This window comes from Bubalus bubalis, chromosome 24, assembly GCF_019923935.1.
Source record: "Bubalus bubalis isolate 160015118507 breed Murrah chromosome 24, NDDB_SH_1, whole genome shotgun sequence".
Taxonomy (NCBI): Eukaryota; Metazoa; Chordata; class Mammalia; order Artiodactyla; family Bovidae; genus Bubalus; species Bubalus bubalis.
This window is the reverse complement of record NC_059180.1, coordinates 38,493,144-38,512,758: the sequence shown is the minus strand read 5'-3', so window position 1 is coordinate 38,512,758 and position 19,615 is coordinate 38,493,144. Positions and strand designations below refer to the sequence as shown.

The 19,615-nt window shown below is 49.2% G+C and overlaps 1 protein-coding gene across 26 annotated transcripts in view; it reads left to right on the top strand.

Moving 5' to 3' along the window:
- Positions 1-19,615, top strand: part of C24H16orf96 (chromosome 24 C16orf96 homolog) — a 59,588-nt gene that overhangs the window by 12,156 nt on the left and 27,817 nt on the right. For 11 of the 26 annotated variants that reach the window (XM_044936139.2, XM_044936142.2, XM_044936141.2 and 8 more), the window contains exons 2-4: positions 161-212; positions 290-421; positions 10,334-11,899. In XM_044936139.2, coding sequence (XP_044792074.2) covers positions 11,477-11,899 — 423 coding nt within the window. In that variant the 5' untranslated portion in view covers positions 161-212; positions 290-421; positions 10,334-11,476. The remainder of the gene's footprint in view (positions 1-160; positions 213-289; positions 422-10,333; positions 11,900-19,615) is intronic. The other 15 variants (XM_044936150.2, XM_044936146.2, XM_044936147.2 and 12 more) reach the window with 8 other exon arrangements.

Here is a 19,615-nt window from a genome sequence, read left to right as displayed (position 1 = left end):
TGCATTTTCACGGACCTCACTCAAGACACAGAGCGTGGCCTCTTCTCCCCAGCAGCCTCCCTGTGCCCTCGTCCACTCACTGTCACCCCGCAGGAGGAAGCCACCAGTCCAGCTTCTATGAATAGATTCATCTTGCCTGTTTTTGTATCTTCTGTTACAGGTTGGAGGCAACTGGAGTGAACTGAGTACAGCTGTGTAATCTAACACTCCAGGTAAGGAGGGTTACCTGGAGGGTTCGGCTCATTGGAGCAGAGCCTGAGCCCCTGTGGGTGCCTCTCTCCTCCCACAGTCCTCCGCATCCTCCTTACCACCCGGCCTCCACCCACCAGGCTGACGCACACTGGCTTGAAAGCCTCAAACACAATCTTGTGATCATCCCGAGAGACACAACTGACAGCACTGAGGACCTCCTTTGCACCAGGTACCATGCTAAGCTCTTTTGGCCACAACACACGGCTTGTGGGGTCTTAGTTGCCTGACTAGGGATTGAACCTTGGCCCCCTGCCTTGGAAGATCAGAGTCTTTTTTTTTTTAAGATGTATTTATTTTTTTGGTAAACTTTTTGGCTGTGGTGGGTCTTCGTGCACAAAATTTCTCCAGTTTTGGGGAGTGGGGGCTACTGTTCGTTGTGGTGCTCAGGCTTCTCTTGTCATGGAGCGTGGGCTCTAGGCATGCAGGCTGCAGCTTCCTGGCTCAGGAGCGCTGGCTGAGTAGTTGTGGCGCACTGGTTTTGTTGCTCCACAGCATGTGGGTTCTTCCCAGACCAGGGATCGAACTGATGTTCCTTGCATTGCAAGGCAGATTCTTAGCCACCAGACCACCAGGGAAGTCCCCAGACTAAGCTCTTTATGCACATTCCTCCCTCCATCCTCGCAGGGATCCTGTGCGGATCCTCAACTTTACCTAACTTGAGCAGAGAGGTGGTGTACTCGGAGTTTCGGAGCCAGTGGCCAACAGACCCAGCTTCTGTGGCTCTAGGCTGATCCCCCAGCACCCTTGCCTCCCTCCACAGGTAATGAGAGCCAGCACGAAGGGGCGAGAGAGGAAGCCGTCAGACGCAGGCCCCTGGTTTGCACAGGACAGGAGGGGAACCTGCCACCCCTGTGGGAGCTACACTGTTGGGTGATTGATTTGTTTGAATCGTTGCAGGTTCCCAGACCTTTGACACAGATAAGAACAGGGTGCAGCATGATGCACTCCCACAAACCAAACATGCCAATGGGCCCACCTCCCAGCGACCTGACTTGCACTCCCTTCCAAACACAAGGTCACCCTGGGGTCACCATGCTCCTGATTTGTAGCAGCAAAGATTAGCTTTCTTCCTTTCTGTAGTTTTTATAGAAATGGATTCATGTAGTATGAACTCTTGACTGTGGCTTCTGTGGCCCAGTCTTGCACCCGTGAATCATCCATATTGCTGTACACAGTTGTCAGTGGTCATTCTCACAGTCATGCGATGCTCCATTGCGTGAATAGACCCAAGTTTCTCTGTTTTGCTGCTCACGGGCATCCAGGTAATTCCCAGGTGGGAATTTTTGGCTATTCTCATAGTGCTGTCACAAGCTTTCCAGTGCATGGCATGAGCGTAATTCTGTCAGGTGCCCAGGGAAGGGGAGAGGCTGGCTCATAGGGCGCTCCTTTGTTCAGCTTTGTAGATCCTGGCACAAGGTTTCCCAAAGTCCTGCCAGCGCACACTCCCCCAGAGCATCAGGGTTCTGCTGCTCATATCCTCGAGAACACTTGGTACTGCCAGACCTTCGAATCTAAATGCTAAAGATCCTAAATGGACACATGAATGATTTCAATGTTAACATCTATTTTGTTACATTTCTGTCATTAATATGGCCCATGGGAGCTAACAGCTCTTTTTCACATGTCATCCGCTTTGCATCTGTCATCCAGTTTAGCAAGCACCCACCTGTCTACTCTAGTAGTGGGTGTGCGTGTGTGCTCAGTCGTGTCCCACTCTTTGCCATCCCATGGACTATACCCCATCAGGCTCCTCTGTCCATGGAACTTCCCAGACAAGAATATGGAGCAAATTGCCATTTCCTCCTTCAGGGGATCTTCCCGACCCAGGGATCGAACCCACATCTCTTATGTCTCTTGAACTGGCAGGCAAACTCTTTACCACTAGCGCTCTGGGCCTCAGTTTCTTTATCTGTCGAATAGCTAGCTGGCCATTTGTCGAAAACCATGCTAGGCATTTAATAAATACCATTTGATTCCTTTAGTAACCCTTCTTTTATATTGCTGTTCCACTGCGCAGCCCCAACCCCATCCACTGGATGGATGAGGAAACCAAGGCTCAAACCCAGAGGGAAGTTAAAGGCTCACCCAAGTTCACCTGGCCATCTGACTCCCTGATTCATCCCCTGTGCTGATCCCAGGCTAAGACACAGAGAACAGGCCCTGGTGCAAGGAAGTGACTACTCATTTTTATGACCAGGGAAGCTCACAGGGCAGATCTAGAGTTCAGTCCTCTGATTGCCAACCTTCTGATCCAGTGGCTCCTCTATCACACTGTGTCCCAGTCCCTCTCCTCAAGGGTTTGGTCTCTGGCAATGAAGAGAGTTGGGAGAGCAAGAATAGAAGCCTTAAGAAGATAACAGCAAATTACTGATGCTTGATTAAAGGGGACAAGAGCTGGTTTTACTAGAAGGAAGAAATGGCAACCCACTCCAGTACTCTTGCCTGGAGAATCCCATGGACAAAGGAGCCTGGTAGGCCACAGACTAAGGGGTCTCGAAGAGTCGGACACGACTGAGCAACTTCAGTTTCAGTTTCTTTTCCGGTGTTTGGAGTCCGCCTGCCAATGCAGGGGACAAAGGTTTGATCCCTGGCCCAGGAAGATCCCACAGGCTGCAGAGCAACTAAGCCACGCACCACAACTACTGAACCCTTGCACCGGAACTAGAGAGTCTGTGGTGCTGGAAAGATCCCGCGTGACACAACAAACAGCTAAAGTCCCCCGACTAAGACCCACTGAGCCAAATAAATAAAAATATTATAAAAGAAGACATACAGATGGCTAACAACATGCATGTGGAAAGATGCTCAACATCCCTAATTGTTGTTGTTCAGTAGCCAAGTCCTATCTGACTCTCTGAGACCCCATGAACAGCAGCAAGCCAGGCTTTCCTGTCCTTCACTATCTCCCTGAGTTTGCTCATTAGGGAAATACAAAGTCAAAACTGCGATGAGATATTACCTCTCATGTATTAGAATGGCTGGGCTTCCCAGGTGGCTCTAGTGGTAAAGAACCCGCCTGCTAACGCAGGAGACACAGGAGATGTACTTTCGATCCCTGGGTTGGGAACATGCCCTGGAGGGAAAGCATGACAACCCACTCCAGTATTCCTGCCTGGAGAATCCCATGGAGAGAGGAGCCTGGCAGGCTGCAGTCCATGGGGTCGCAAAGAGTCGGGGATGACTGAAGCGACTCAGCAGCAGCAGCACTAGAATGGTTATAATCAGAAAAGCAGAAAATGGCATGTTGTGGTGTGGATGCAGAGAAATCGGAACCTTTGTGTATTGCTGCTGGGGATGTAAGATGATGCACCGCAGTATGGCAGTTCCTCAAAAAATCAGCCATGCAATTACTATATGACTCAGCACCTCCGTTTTTGGGTATATACCCAAGAGAAGTGACAGCAGAAACTTAAACAGGTATTTCAAATACACCTATGGTCACAGAAGCATTAATCACCATAGCCAAAATGTGGAAACAGCCCAAGTGTCTGTTGTCCATCAGGGGATGGGTGGATAAGCAATGCGTGGCTTACATATACAGTGGAATATTATTCAGCCTTAAGAAGGAAGGACGGTGTTCCCTGGTGGCTCCGTGGTAAAGAATCCACCTGCCAATGCAGGAGATACAGGTTCGATCCCTGATCCAAGAAGACTCCAAATGCCTTAGAGCAACTCAGCCTGTGCACCACAACTATCAAGCCCGTGTTCTAGAGCCCTCAACTTCTGGGCCCACGTGCCTCAACTGCTGAAGCCCGCGGGTCCCAGAGCCTGTGCTCCACAACAAGAGAAGCCACCCCAATGAGAAGTCCACGTCCCATGGCGACGGGAGCCGCCCCTGCTCGCCACAGCTAGAGCAAAGCTTGTGAAGCAACGCAGACCCAGCACAGCCAGAAATTAATTCATTCATTAATTTTTAAAAAAGAAGGAAGGAAATTCTGACACATGCTACCGTCTGGATAAACCTTGAGGACTTTATTATGCTCAGTGAAATAAGCCAGTGACAAAAGAACAGATACTGTATGAAGTACCTCAATTCCTCAAACTGACAGATACAGAAAGTAAAAGGGTAGTTGCCAGGGCCTGGAGAAGAAAGGATGAGGAGTTACTTGATTGTTTACTGGGGGTAGAGTTACATTTGGGGGGACGAGAAAAGTTCTAGAGATGAATGATGGTAATGATGGTTACACGACAGTGTGAAGGTACTTAATGCCACTGAAAGTGAAAGTCGTTCAGTCGTGTCAGACTCTTTGTGACCCCATGGATGATACAGTCCGTGGAATTCTGCAGGCAAGAATACCGGAGCACATAGCCATTCCCTTCTCCAGGGGATCTTCCCAACCCAGGGATTGAACCCAGGTCTCCTACATTGCAGGGGGATTCTTTACCAGCTGAGCCACCAGGGAACTGTGTACTTAAAATGCTAAGTTTAATGTTATGTGTATTTTATAACAATTGAAAAAAAAAGAAAAAATTAATGTGCTGTAATCAGAGAACAGAGAGAGCTGCTATGTGTGGAGGCCAAAGAGGTAAGGATAGGGAGAACTCCCTGGCGGTTTAGTGATTAGGACTAACCACGCTTCTACTGCAGGGGGCACAGGTTCGATCCCTGGTGGGGGGACTAAGATCCCTCATGCCACGTGGTGTGGCAAAAAGAAAAGACCCTTGAATCCAGCCTTGAACCCTGTGGACCAGTGGTCCCCAACCTTTTTAGCACCAGGGACCAGTTTCATGGAAAGACAATTTTTCCATGGACGGGGTAGTAGGTCAGGGATGGTTTGGGGCTGATTCAAGCATTACATTTATTTTACACTTTATTTCTGTCATTATTACTTCAGCTCCACCTCAGATCATCAGGCATGAGATCCTGGAGGTCGAGGGGACCGTGTCAAGTGCTTTGGTCTTTGTCCTAAATGTAGGACTGCAGGGCTGGCCACGAACAAGGAGGGAAGTGGATGGAACTGGGAGATATTGAGGAAGGAACGTCAGCAGGGCTTGATGAAGGACGTGAGCTGGATGGCTGGCGGGGTGCTGGGAGGGGATTGCATCTGGAAGGCCTCTGGGCTCCTGTCTCACATCCTGGGAAGCCTCTCTGCGGTATTGCTAAGAGAGCTGGACTGTGCCTTGTCCAAGCCCCAGTGCACAAATGTGCACTCATATTTTACCTCCCCCAAGCAGATACGTGCACCCTGCAGCCCCTGCTCCCTGCTCGACACGCTTTTCTGCATCAGGGCATCCTGAGACCCAGCAAGTGCAGGCTTGGATCGGCTGTGGCCTCCCCTGGACACCCAGCTGCCCCTCACCACCAGGTTCCACTTGTAGTTTCCTTATGTTCAGCCAGCCTCACAAATGAGCACTTAAGACCAGTTGGAGGTTCTTAGTTGCAAGCAACAGAAACTGACGCACATTACGTAAGCAGAAAAAGGTTTGATTGGAAGGTCACGGTCACTTATGAACCTATGTTCCTGGCTGGGAACCCAGCTTGAATGAGAACCAGGAAGCTGGGCCTGGCCAAAATGCCACCCCAGACAGCCTGGCGAGGGAGCTCAGCTTGCCATTACCCGGTGACCCAGCCACTGGACCTTCACCTACAGTGCAGTGTCCCTGAACAGAATCCCTTGCCCTGTCCATTGGCCCTTCATCCTCGTGAGATGAGGAGGAGATGAGAAAGCTGAGGCTCAGGGAGGTGAGTGGCCTCCCAACATGGTTAGGAGGGGCGGAGTCACTGCAATCCCACAGACCATCCCAGATCAGTGCTTTGCCCACAGCTTCCTGTAGGTTAGGCCGGAGCCGATTTACAGTGAAAGAGGTTTTTTAAAACATTAGGATCGTGGACTTCCCTGGTGGTCCAGTGGGAAAGAATCTGCCTGCCAATGCAGGGGACGTGGGTTCAATCCCTGGTCCAGGAAGATTCCACATGCTGAGGGGCAACTAAGCCCGTGTACCACAACTACTGAAGCCCACAGCACCTAGAGCCTGTGCTCCACGGGCAGTGAGAAGCCAGGGCATAGCAACTAGAGAAAGCCTGCGGGCGGCAATGAACACCCAGTGCAGCAAAAATTTTTAAAAATAAGTAAATATTAAATGAAATATTGGTATCAAAATTCAGAACCAGAGACAGCAGTTGCCTTGTTGATTTCTCCCATCTAACTACAAAGTCGACCTCAGTGAGTGGAGTGGAATCTCCAGTGCTTTTTTTTTTTCTTTTGCTGCACCCTGCGACTTGCAGGATCTCAATTTTTTTTACCAGGGGCTGAACCTGGGCCATGGCAGTGAAAGCCCTGAATCCTAATCACTAAGCCACCAGGGAAGTCCCAGACCTTCAGCTTCTGAGCAGGGGGCAGCTCGCCTGCACCTGTCCTGAGATCCCCCACCTTCCTCCCACCCCTAATAAACAGAATGTCCAGATATCCAGCAGCCAGAAAGTGCAGACGTTCACCACAAGCTCTAATCCTCCACCAGTGACCCAAGTCTTTCCTCCTTTGGGTTCTTTCCAGAGCAAGAGAGGAAAGGAACATTATAGATAAGACTAGTTACCATTCTTATCTGTTTATCCAGTGAGAAAAATGGTTTGTCTGGGCAAAGCAGAAGAACGAAACTTTACAGAACTGATTTAATCATTGACCTCAATTTATTTGGGAGGCAAAAAATGTTCCTGTTTGATTCCAATCATATTGACTGGCTTCTGGCTCTGACCAGCCACTCAGAGAATGTCTCAGTGAGAAGTCTGTACCAAAATTGTCTGAGTTCGGGTTCTGCCACCAAAACTGAGTGGTGCCAGCTCACAGCGGCTATCTGCTGACCTAAGGGTAGTGTCCCTCTCGGGTAGGGTCCCTGGGGACAGCAGACCCTCCAGGAAGCTGAGAGCACCCTGTGAAGTGGCCTCTTCCCCACCAGCAGCCATGTCTTCGAGTCTTTCATTTTTAAAACAAATGTTATATTTTCAGACCAAAAATGACACGATTTTTAAAACATTTTATTGACGTATAGTTGATCTACAATGTTGTGCTGATTTCTGCAGTACAGCAAAGTGATTTGGTTATACATATGCATAGTGTTCTTTTTCGTGTTCTTTTCCATTCTGGTTTATCACAGGATGTCGAGTATAGTTCCCTGTGGTCTACAGTAGGACTTGTTTATCCATCCTATATAGAGCAGTTTGCATCTGCTAATCCCAAACGCCCAGTCCTTCCCTCCGCCACCACCCTCTTTGAAAACCACCAGTCTGTTGCCTATGTCTGTGAGTCTGTCTGTTTTGTCAATAAGTTCAGTTGTGTCATATTTTAGATTCCACCTATGAGTGATATCATATGGTATTTAACTTACTTCACTTAGTATGATAATCTCTAGGTCCATCCATGTTGTTGCAAATGGCATTATTTCATTCTTTTGGGACTGAGTAATATTCCATTGTATATATGTACTTCAGCGTGTCCATCCATCCATCTTTCAATGGACATTTAGGCTGTTTCCTTGTCTTGACTGTTGTGAATAGTGTTGCTATGAGCATAGGGGTGCATGTATCTTTTCAGATTATAGTTTTGTCCAGACATATGCCCAGGAGCGGAATTGCTGGATCATTTGGCAACTTTATTTTTCATTTTTTGAGGAACCTCCGCGCTGTTTGCCAAGTGGCTGTATCAGCTTACATTCCCACCAGCAGTGTATGAGAGTTCTATTTTCTCCACACCCTCTTCATTTATTATTTGTAGACTTTTTGATGTTAGCCGTTTTGTCCAGTGTGGTACGTCATTGTGGTTTTAATTTAGAATTATCTGATAATTAGCAATGTTGAGCATCTTTTCATTGTGCCTAGTGGACATTTGTACGTCTTCTTTGGAAAAATGTCTATTTAGGTATTCTGCCCATTTTTCACTTGGGTTGGTTTTTTGTTCTTGAGTTGTGTAAGCTGTTTGTATGTTTTGGAAATTAAGCCGTTGTCGGTTGCATCATTTTCAGATATTTTCTCCCAGTCCATAGGTTGTCTTTTCCTTTTGTTTATGGTTTCCTTTGCTGTGCAAAATTTTTTAAGTTTGATTAGGTCCCATTTGTATATTTTTGTTTTTATTTCTATTGCTTTGGGAGACTGATCTAAGAAAACATTGCTGTGATTTATGTCAGAGAATGTTTTGCCCATGTTCTCTTCTAGGAATCTTATGGTGAATGACATGATTTTTATTTTATTTTCAATATTCATTATTTATTTGGCTGCGCCAGGTCTTAGTTGCAGCATGCAGGATCTTTGATCTCTGTTCTGGCTTGCAGGATCTTTAGTTGTAGTACGGGAGTTTTAGTTACAGCAGGTGAACTCTTAGGTGGGCTTGTCTGAATAATTTCACGGGCTGGTAGGGAATTGAGGACCCTCAGGTTGAGGGTGGGCTGGAGTGCAGCTGGTCTGACTCAAGGGGGATCTATCACGGTGAGGCGGTGCTTTCCTGCTGAGTGGAGATATGTCTGATGAGAGCAGGGGAAACCAAGGGAGCCTGTAAGACCAAGGATGTCAAGGTAAGTAGCACCTGAACTGTTAGTCTACGGGGAGTTCCCTGGTGGTCCAGTGGTTAGGATTCGGTGCTTTCACTGCCATGGCCCAGGTTCAATCCCTGGTTGGAGGACTGAGATCCCATCAGCTGCACACATGGCCAAAATAAATAGAAATCTTGGTCTAACCTCACAGTGGGGACCCTTGGGGCATCTCACAGGAGGGCTAAGGCAGAAGGACTTGTTCTGGGACTCAGCCCTTGTCGGGCGATGTGGGGAGTGTTGTGATTGCGTTGGGGTGGGCTGGTGTGGTTGGGAAGCAGGGAGTTCTGTGACTGGTGTTCTAACCAGTCTTACTGTGAAGGCTGGAGGAACAAAGCCAGTCTAACGGTCTAACTGGTCAAGAAGCGGCCACTCGGCTCAGCCAGGACAGGGGCCGTGTGGTTGTTCCCGAGCCCAAGCTCTTTCTGCTCAGTAAATCAGGAGCTGAGTTGTTGGAACGAGGAATGATGACTTAAATTGGAAACCTAGCAGACAGAGGGCCTTCCCAGGTGGTGCCAGTGCTGTAGAACCTGCCTGCCAATGCGGGAGACATAAGAGACGCAGGTTTGATCCCTGGGTCGCGAAGATGCTGGAGGAGGGCATGGCAACCCGCTCCAGTGTTCTTGCCTTAGAGAATCCCATGGACAGAGGAGCCTGATGGGCTATAGCCCATAGGGTTGCAAAGCGCTGGACACAACTGAGCGAATGAGCACATGCAGCAGACTGAGAAGATGGCAGACTGGTGTCTCAAAAACACCATCTTCCCTCAGTGGAAATCCGGCTCCTGTTATATACAGGAGGGGGTGGGGCCCACTGTGGCACCAGCCAGTGGCTGAGCAGGACCACTAATGGCTGCTGGTGGACAGTTGCTCAATATCGAGTAGCTTACTTGGGGGAGGGGCCCACTGCAGCACCAACCAATGGCTGAGCAGGCTGCTAGGGTGGCTCAAGCCTGGTGGATATTACACCCTGAGCAGAAAGGTGCTGCACCAAAAAGAGGCCAGGTCTGAAGAAGTACCAGCCAGATATCGTGGTGGCCACTCGGAGGCAGCTGAACCCACCATTACTGGGACCTCTGTCTGAGGTGGCAGGCGCCATGGGCTCAGCCCGCTGCTGGCTTCAAGGATCAGTTCTTGACTGATGAGGTGGCCTGGGAGCTGGAGTCCCCAGAGTGCAGCTCCTGCCTGCCTGTTTATGCAGTGTGTGGAGCGGGGGGAGGCCCGGTGGGCTGGGCGAGGCCGGCCCTGTGAGGAGAGGTTCAGTGGAGTGGCCCCTGGCTTAAGGGCATGTGGCCCCTGCCATCGAGGGAGGAGGCCTCCCTCGGGTTGGGACCGGGGAGGCCGCTGTTACACATGGTCATGTTTGTAGTTTAGACGACGTTCTGTTCTTGGCTGAGTTCAGGCATGACCGGGACTGGTCTTGTTAGGTCTTGAGCTCATCACGGGGCACAGCAGCCTTGTCAGTCAGGGCTCCTGGGAAGTTACCATCACAGGAGTGAACTCCTGCCTAGCAGGGTCAGTTCCCTGTCCAAGCTGCCTCTCTCCTCTTTTGCACCCCCTTGTAGCTGAGGGTGGCTGGAGTCAACCCCAGGATGCTCATCTCAGTATCTAGAGAGAAGCGTGCGGGGCAGGAGGTCATTAGCTGGACTGTGTGTGGTTAGACCTCCCGCTTTCGTACACGTGAGTTGTCCGGTCCTCTCACTGAGCAGGCCCTGCACTTCAGGCTTTGGACAGCGGACATCACCCGCCACAATGCAAGTGGTTGTCAGAAACAAAATGGGCCATGGTTCTAGTACCAGATCCTGAAGATAGAGACCTTGATTGCCAAACCCAGACCATGAAAACCACCCCAGAGTCAGACTGGTCTTTCCCTAGAGACTCCATTGACTTTTTTTTGGAGGCCCATCATGAACTGCATACTTGATCGATGGTTTATGTGAAATTTACACTGATGCTACAAAAAGTGTCTGCTCCAACATGAATTCTCTTCAGTTACACAAGGAGAAATTCAGGGCTTGCTTCGGTATCTGCTAGTGAACTGACATTTATTCAGTTTGTTGGGCTCCCAGAGCAGGAACCTAGGGTTTCCTAACTCCAAGGAGGAGTCCTGATACTAGAGGCTTCTGAGAAGTGAGCTGCTTCTCTGTCACCCCCCTGCCTGCTTCCCAGAAGGGGTCATTGGCTCTTACATAACTGAAGGACTTGAATTAAGTCAGCCTGGGGACTTCCCTGGAGGTCCAGTGGTTAAGAATCTGCCTCCCAAAGCAGGGGACACAGGTTCCATCCCAGGTCAGGGAACCGAGATCCCACATGCCACAAGGGCAACTAAGCCCGCCCGCCACAACTACCAAACCTCCGCATCTCAACTGGAGAGAAGCCCCAAGCGACTTAGCATGCACAGCGTATTTATAAAAGATGGCCCATGGGTCTGTCGGAACATTCCTCAGTGACTAACTGAGCAGCTACTCTGCCCACCCTAGGCTCTCGGAAGCTCACCCACTCGCCCATGTTCTCTGGTGTCCTAGCAACTGGAAAGTGATCTGAGCTCCGACCAGGGCAGAAGCCATTCTCTCCCTGACCACTGTGTCTTGCAGGCTCCCCAGGAGCCTGAGGACCTGTCCGTGCCACCCAAGGGCCCACTGAAAGCCACCACTTGTCCCCACGCACGCCCAGAAGGCCGACTGGGGACAGCCCATGACCCTGGCAAAATGAGCTTCTCGCTCAAGTTCTCGGAGCTGGTCAACATCGCCATCCCGCAGTGCGGGGTGGTGAACTTCAAGGCCCTGCACTTCCTGCTCCACGGCATCCTGGAGCACATCCACATGGCGGAGCTCGAGAAGGACCTCTCAGGGGATGAGGACTTCCTCCAAGCCTCTGTGTCAGTCACATTCCCGCCACGGGAAGGGGACGCCCAACCCACCCTCAGCCCCCTGAAGAGGCTCGGCAACATCTTCGACCACCTGGTGAGCCGCGTGGACATGCTGGAGAGCCAGCTGGCCGTGCTGAGGGACATGCCGTCCACCGCCCAGCTGCTGGAGAGCAGCCAGGGCACCAGGCAGCCTGCCCAGGAGCTGTGGAACCTGATCAGGCTCCGGAAGAAGGTGGAGGGCAACGAGGAGGCTGTGGCCAAGGTAAGCCACCCAGCCTCCAGACATGGCCCTTCACCTTGACTCTCCTGCCCGGCATTCACCGCTACCCACCCCCCACCCCCCCCACCCCCCCCACCCCGATGAGAGGCCCTTCCCTTAAACGGGGAGGGATTCGGCTTTGGACTCAGGTGGAACCTGAGTTTGCAACCTGAGTGGCCAGGTTTGCATCCTTCATCAGCGTAGAGGTAAGAAGGCCACAGTGTCTGGAGGGGGCACATACACAGAGACAGAAAGCTGAAAAAAAAAAAAAAGAAAGCTGATGAGTGGCTGCCAGGGGCTGGAGGGAGCGGGGGGTGGGAGGGACTGCCTAGTGGTTACGGGGCTTGCTTTCAGGGGTGATGACGAGGTTTTGGAACCACACAGAGCTGGTGATTGTACCGCATTGTCAATGCTTTAAATGCATTCACTGAACCATACACTTTCAAACAGTATGTTATGTGAATCTCACCTCAGTGGAAAAAAAAAATAAAATAATCAAAGACCTATAGGATCTGCAGGTGAAGAAACTAGTGTTAGTTGCTCAGTCATATCTGACTCTTTGTGACCCCATGGACTGTAGCCCCCAGGCTCCTCTGTCCACAGGATTCTCCAGGCAAGAATACTGGAGTGGGTTGCCATTTCCTTCTCTGGGGATCTTTCCAACCCAGGGATCAAACCCTGGTCTCCAGAATCACTGGCAGATTCTTTACCATCTGAGCCCCCTGGGAATCATAGGACCTACAGGCGAGGAAACTGACAGCCAGAAACGTTCATGGATTGGCTGAGGGTGCAGAGCCCATGACGGTGGAACAGGCAGTGAGCCGAGGCCTCCTGTTTCAGGACCCACCTTGGACCACTCGCTCGCCTGCCCCCCATGCCGCACAGTTATCCATCTGGAGCTGCAGCCTCAGGAAAGAGTTGGATCTTGGGGAATAAATACCCTGGCTCCTCTCTCCTGCCTTCCTCCCATGGCCACACAGTAGGGCCAGAAGTCAGAGCACCCCGGGGTGTGGAGGGCACAGCCTGCCAGCAGCTCCTGGGGGCACTGAGTGGGGGCAGAGGATGGGCGTGCGGGGGCGCCAGAGGACATCCATCACACGGAGGGACCATTTCACGATGTCTTAGGTTAACTCTCTTGTGTTTAAATTTATTTTTATTTTTAAAATATTTTTATTTGTTTGGTTGCTCGGGTCTTAGTTGCGGCATGTGGGATCTAGTCCCCTGTGACCCAGAGATGGAACCTGGGCCCCCTGCATAGGGAGCATGGAGTCTTAGCCACTGGACCACCAGGGAACTCCCCAACACTCTTCTTTTTTAAATTGAGGTGCAAGTCACATAGCATAAAGCGAACAACCGCATGGCATTTTGGCTCATTGATAATGTAATACGAGCACCACCCCTGTCCCCTTCTAAACCGTTTCCGTGGCTCCAAAAGGAACCCTGTGTCCGTGTCACTCCCCACCCCGCCCCCTGACAAGACCCAACTGCTTTCTGGCTCTGAAGATTTACCATATCTGGGCATTTTGCATAAATGGAATCGTGCAATATGTGGCCTTTTATGTCTGGCTTCTCTCTCTGAGCACCAGATTTCCCAGGTTCACCCACATTGTAGCCTGGGTCTGTGCTTCACCCCCTTTTATGGCTGAATAGTATTTTGTTGTAGGGACAGACAACATCAGGTTTAACCACTCAGCTGTTGACGGGCATTTGGGTTGAGACTCTTTTTAAACAAAAGAGTGTATTCTTTGAAGGACGCAGGGGTTTCTCAGCAGCAGCAAAAAAGGAAGAAAGTAGGTGGGCGGGCCTGATAGGGTGAAAGCCTTCACTTCAACCTGCATCTTGAATATGGCTTTAACCTGTCTCAGCTTCCAGCCACCAGTCTCCAGGTTTTCTGATTATAATTTTTAGGTAAGAGAATGAGACAGCATACCTGGGGTCAGGCGTCCACGCCTAGCCGGACAGGCAGGGTGGTACCTAAGAATTAGAGCCCCCTGGGGCCTGTTCCCACTGCCTCGACTAGCAGGCACCCCAGACGGTATCCACACACAGGGGCCACCAGGCTTTACGTCTAAGCTGAGAAAGGTGGGAGCCCCGGTGCCAGGGTTTTGTAGAGATAGCAGACAAGCCTAACTCCCTTCCTAGAACCCAGAGTCACTGGGCCACAAGAAGGACAGGCCAGAGTCTACCAGTCTGACTTTGCTGGGTCTCATGCCCCTTCTCTTAATTTCCCTTTCGCCCTAGCTCCCTGACTGGGCCCATCCCCGGGGAAGTGATCTTGAGAATAAGAGCTCACTGCGTGCCAGGTGAGCTGGGCGCTACATCTGTTCCTCCGTCAATCTTCTTAGCGACTCTTAAGGGGCAGGTGCTGTCATTATCCCAAGCTTACACATGAGGAAACGGAGGTGCAGAGAGGTCAGGGTTAGAAAACGGGGAGCCAGACTCAGCCTGTGCTGAGTGGGCAAGCGGAAGGCATAGGAATGTGGACGCTGAGATGCCCCGCCACTTATCACCCGGAAGGGTGAGGGGCGGCCGTGGCTTCCTCCTTCCAAGATTGTTACAACAATTAAGCAAGATAAAGCGTGGGAACTGCTCAGCACAGAGCTGGATGTCTGTTCTGGCCAAGGTGGCCTGATGAGATGAGGGGCAAAGCGGCACAGTGTGAACCGTAAATCCCCGTGCTCAGCGAGAGCCTCTGGGCACAGAGGACCGCACTGTGCATGATTCTGTTCACAGGCAATCTGCCCAGAATAGGCCCGTCCATAGTGACAGAAAGTGGCGGTTGCCAGGGGCTGGGGGTTGAGTCCTGGTGGGAACGGGCTTTCTTTTGGAGGTGATGAAAATGTTCTGGAACACTAAACAGTGGTGATGGTCGTACACACGTGAATGTGCCGATCGCCGCCAAGCTGTGCACTTTAGTATTGCTTTGTGTGTTTTACCACATGCACAAAAAGCAGGGGTTGGCAGAAGCAATTAAAAGAAAGAAAAAAAAAATCATCTAACCCATATGCTGTCTCCAAGAGACACACTTTGATTCAAAGACAAACAGGTTGGAAATAAAAGGATAGAAAAAGACATTGCACACGAGTAACAGCCAGAAGAGAGCCAGAGTGACTGTACTAACCACAGACAGATAGACCTTAAGACAAGAATTGTTACTAGACACACAGCAGGCTGCAGGGGTGGCTGAGAGCAGGTTACACAGGCCGCGGAGCTGGATGGTGTCTGAGGTGTCAGCCCCTCCAGAGCAGCCTGCCTTGATGGATGAAGGCTTTTAGAAATCACGATTACCCGGAATGTCCCAGCCAGCTCACACAGTGGACTGGTGGACAGGTTCGGAACTGGTCACACCGCCCTCAGAGGACTGCTTGTACACCTAGGAATATCCCCACCACCGTTACAGAATGTCACCAAGTCCCAGCCTGGCTGAGGATGCTGGGGTTACCACGGTGACCCATTGTTAGGGTTGCCATGGTAGCTGGTTCTAGGGCGGTACAGGCTGTTTAGCTAAGAGTCTGCAACCTACCCCCACCATTCCCCCCACCTCCGCCTGCGTCAGTCAGTCTGGCAGACCAAATGCCACCCTTTATGGGGAAAGACAAGCCTGCCAGCCCCAGCATCCATCCCAGACAGGGTGAATGGTGTCCTGGAGACTAAGGCAGGCACCCAGGGGACGTCTGGAGAGATGGCTTGGAAGGACCTACAGGAATGGCATGAGGGTTGGTGCTCCTGGTCAGCACACTGCCGGGTTTGGGGGCTCAGGGGCGGGACAGCAGGGCCTCACTAAGCAGGCTTAGATTGCAGTTTCTAACCCTCAGCATGGTTGACATCTGGGGCCAGAGGCTTCTCTGTGGTGGAGAGTGTCCCATGCACTGAGGACACTAAGCATCCTTGGCCTCCAGCCACTAGAGGACAGGGCACCCCTTAGTCATGACAACCAGAAATGTCTCCAGACTTGGCCAAATGCCCGCTGGGGGCCAGGCTGCCCCATTGAGAACTGCTGAGTTAGAAAGGATGGGCTCCTGGCTCATGTACATCGTCTCCATAACTTCCATGGGGGTGCCAACCCAGACTTTGAGCGCCAGGGAGTCTTCCAGAATCACAGGTTCCCAGGCAGCCCTGACCAGGAGCTCTAGAAAGTTGTTCAGAAGACTCTGCCTGTCTTCTTGAGGCCTCGGTTATCTCATCTGTGATGATAACTCCTGCTGGCCAGCCGCCACCGGCCTCACGGGGGAAAATGAAAGACCATTGTTTGTTATTTAATATTAAGATTGTTCGGGCTCACCCTGTTTCTATAAATACACTCATAGGTCCCACTGTGCATGCTAAGTTGCTTCAGTCATTTCCAACTCTTCGTGACACTAAGAACTTTAGCCCGCCAGGCTCCTCTGTCCCTGGGAGTCTCTAGGCAAGGGTACTGGAGTGGGTTGCCATGCTCTCCTCTAGGGGATCTTCCCAATGCAAAGATCGAACCCGGGTCTCCTGAGTCTCCTGAGGTAATTCTTTACCGCTGAGCCTTTGAAACTAGCGCCTCTTGAGAAGAGTCTTCCTCCTCTCTGGTGCAGCCCTTGCCCTCAGGGCAGCCAGGCCATTTTTCCTGGGTTTTCCCTGCACTTCCCCATGGGAGGGAGGTTGATACCTGCTCAGGTAACTCGGTCCTCCTGGTTACACCTGGAGAGACAAGGGGAGGGGGAGGAGTCCTACGTGGATGGGGGACCTGGTCCTTGTAGATTTCTCTGAAAAGCATTTTTTCACCTACAGCAGATAAGGCCTTGGAAAACTGGTCTCTTCATACCATTATCACTCCCAGAAAAATTAACAATAACTCATAAATACTATCCAATAGACAGTGTTGACAGTTTCCCCCAGGTAAAACAAAAATGCTATTTTTTAAAGCTTTATTGAGATATATTCCACATAACAGAGAGTTCATCCATTTAAAGTGTATAGCAATGTTATATACCAATTATACTCAATTTAAGTTTTTTTTTTAATGTGGACCATTTTTAAAGTCCTTACTGAAGTTGTTACCAAATTGCTTCAGTTTTATGTTTTGGTTTTTTTGGCTGCAAGGCAGGTGGGATCTTAGCTCCCAGGACAGGGATCAAACCTGCACCCACACTGCATTGGAAGGTGAGGAGGTCTTAAGTACAGGACTGCCACAGAAGTCCCTATACCTCAATTTAAAATGCAGTGGGCTTCCCATGTGGTTCTTGTTGTAAAGAACCTGCCTGCCAATGCAGGAGACATAAGAGACATGGGTTCAATCCCTGGATGTGGACCATCCCCTGGAGGAGGGCATGGCAACCCACTTCAGTTATTCTTGCCTGGAGAACCCTGTGGACAGGGGAGCCCAGTGGGCTACAGTCCATGGGGTCACAAAGAGTTAGACATGACTGAAATGACTTAGCACACACACACGTAGAATGCAGTGATTTTAGTATATTCACACGTGTGCAACTTTCACAGTCGGTTTTAGGACATTATCAACAGCCCAGAAAGAACCCCCTTAAACCATTAGCTGTCATTCTCCATTCCTGTGCTTCCTTGAGCCCCATTCCTCACTTACCATAATATCTTTAGGTTTATCTGTAGCATGTATCAGTAATTTTTTTTTTTTTGCTAAATAATTTTATTTATCAATTGTATGGGCTGCAGTCCATGGGGTTGCAAAGAGTCAGACACGACTGAGGGACTATCACTAATGATGTTGAGCACCTTTTCGTGTGCTTATTGGTCATTTATATATCATCTTTGGAGAAATGTCTGTTCAGATCTTTGCCCATTTTTAATTGGATTGTTTGTCTTCTATGTTTATGGATTCAGGTTGCTAGCATTTTGTTGAGTTTTGTATCCATATTATAGTTTTCCTGTGGTGTCTTTGATTTTTATCAGTGCAATACTGGCCTCATAGAATGAGTTTGGAATTCTTCTGTTTTTTGGGAAAGTTTGGGGTTGTTTTTTTTTCTTACCAGATCTATTATTTATTTATTCATTCTTAGCTGCACTACATCTTCATTGCTATGTACAGACTTTCTCCAGTTGCAGTGAGTGGGGGCTACTCTTCCCTCTGGTGTGTGGGCTGCTCGTTGCGGCAGCTTCGCTCGTTGCTGAGCACGGGCTCAAGGCGAGTGGTCCTCAGTACTTGTGGCGCGTGGGCTTTGTTGCTGTGTGGCATGTGGGGTCTTCCTGGACCTGGGATCAAACCTGAGTGCCCTCCATTGGCAGGTGGATTCTTAACCACCGGACCACCAGGGAAGTCCCTGGAGAAGTTTGTTAACACATTACTGATCTGGGGATTTTTGCAGAAATGAACACCGGTAGTGTTAATACATCTCTAGTCAATAATGTGTTAAGAGTTGGTGTTAATTCTCCTTTAAAGGTTTGATAAAAGTCACTGGTGAAGCCACCCGGGCTTGGCCTTTTTTCATGTGTTTTTTTTGTTTTGATAATTCAATCATTTTACTAGTTTCAGGTCTATTCAGATTATCTATTTTTTTCTTGAGTCAGCTTTGGAAGTTTATGTCTCTCTAGGAATTTGTCCATCTTATCCAACTTATCTAATTTGTTGGCATACAGCTGTTCATAGTATTCCTTCATAATTCTTTTTATTTCTGTAGGGTCAGTAGCGGTATTCCCTATTTCATTTCTCATTCTAGTAATTTGAATCTTCTCTTTTTCTCTTGGTCAATCTAGCAGAAGGTTTATTGTTGATCTTTTCAAAGAACCAGCTTTTAGTTTCATTGATTCCCTGTGTTATTCTTCATTTTCTCTTTCATTGGTTTCCACTCTAATCTTTATCATTTCATTTTTCCTATCCCCTTGAAGTTTATTTTGATCTACTTTCCCCAGTGTCTTAAGGTTGACGGCTAGACTGTTGATTTGAGATCTTTCTTCTTTGTTAATATAGTCACTTCCAGCTAAAATTTCTCTTTAAGCACTGTGTTAGCTACATCCCATAAGTTTTGGTGTGTTTGTGTTTTCATTTTATTTATTTTTTAAAAGCTTATTTATCTATTTGTTTGGCTGTACTGGGTCTTAGTTGCTGCACACAGGATCTTCGGTTGTGGCGTGCAGACTCATAGTTGCAGCATATGGGCTCTAGTTCCAAGACCAGGGAACAAACCCAGGCCTCCTGCGTTGGGAGCAGGGAGTCTTAACAACTGGATCTCTAGGGAAATCCTAGCATTTTCATTTTAATTCATCTCAAAGTGTTTCTAATTTCCTTTGCAATTTCTTCTTTGACCCCTTGTTTAGTTAGGACAGGGCTGTTTAATTTCCATATATTTGTGAACTTTCAAATTCCAAATCAAATGCTACTGATTTCTAATTTAATTCCATTGTTATATGTTTTTGTTATACAAAAATCATAATTTTGTATGACTTCAATCTTTTTAAATGTATTGAGTTATGTTTTACGGCCTTGGTATAGGCTATCCTGTAGAATGCCCTGTGTGTGTCATGCCACTGTTGAGGGGCGTGTCCTGCAGATGTCTGCTACATCCAGTTGGTCTATAGTGATGTTCAAATCTCCTGTTTTCTTGATGATTTTCTGTCTAGTTGTTTTATCCATTATTGAAAATGGCATATTGAAGTCATATTTCTCCTTTCCATTCTCTCAGATTTTGCCGCATATGTTTTTAGGGCTTCACTACTAGGTGTATATATGTTTATAATTATTATATCTTAGGACTTCACTGATGTCCAGTGGCTGAGACTTTC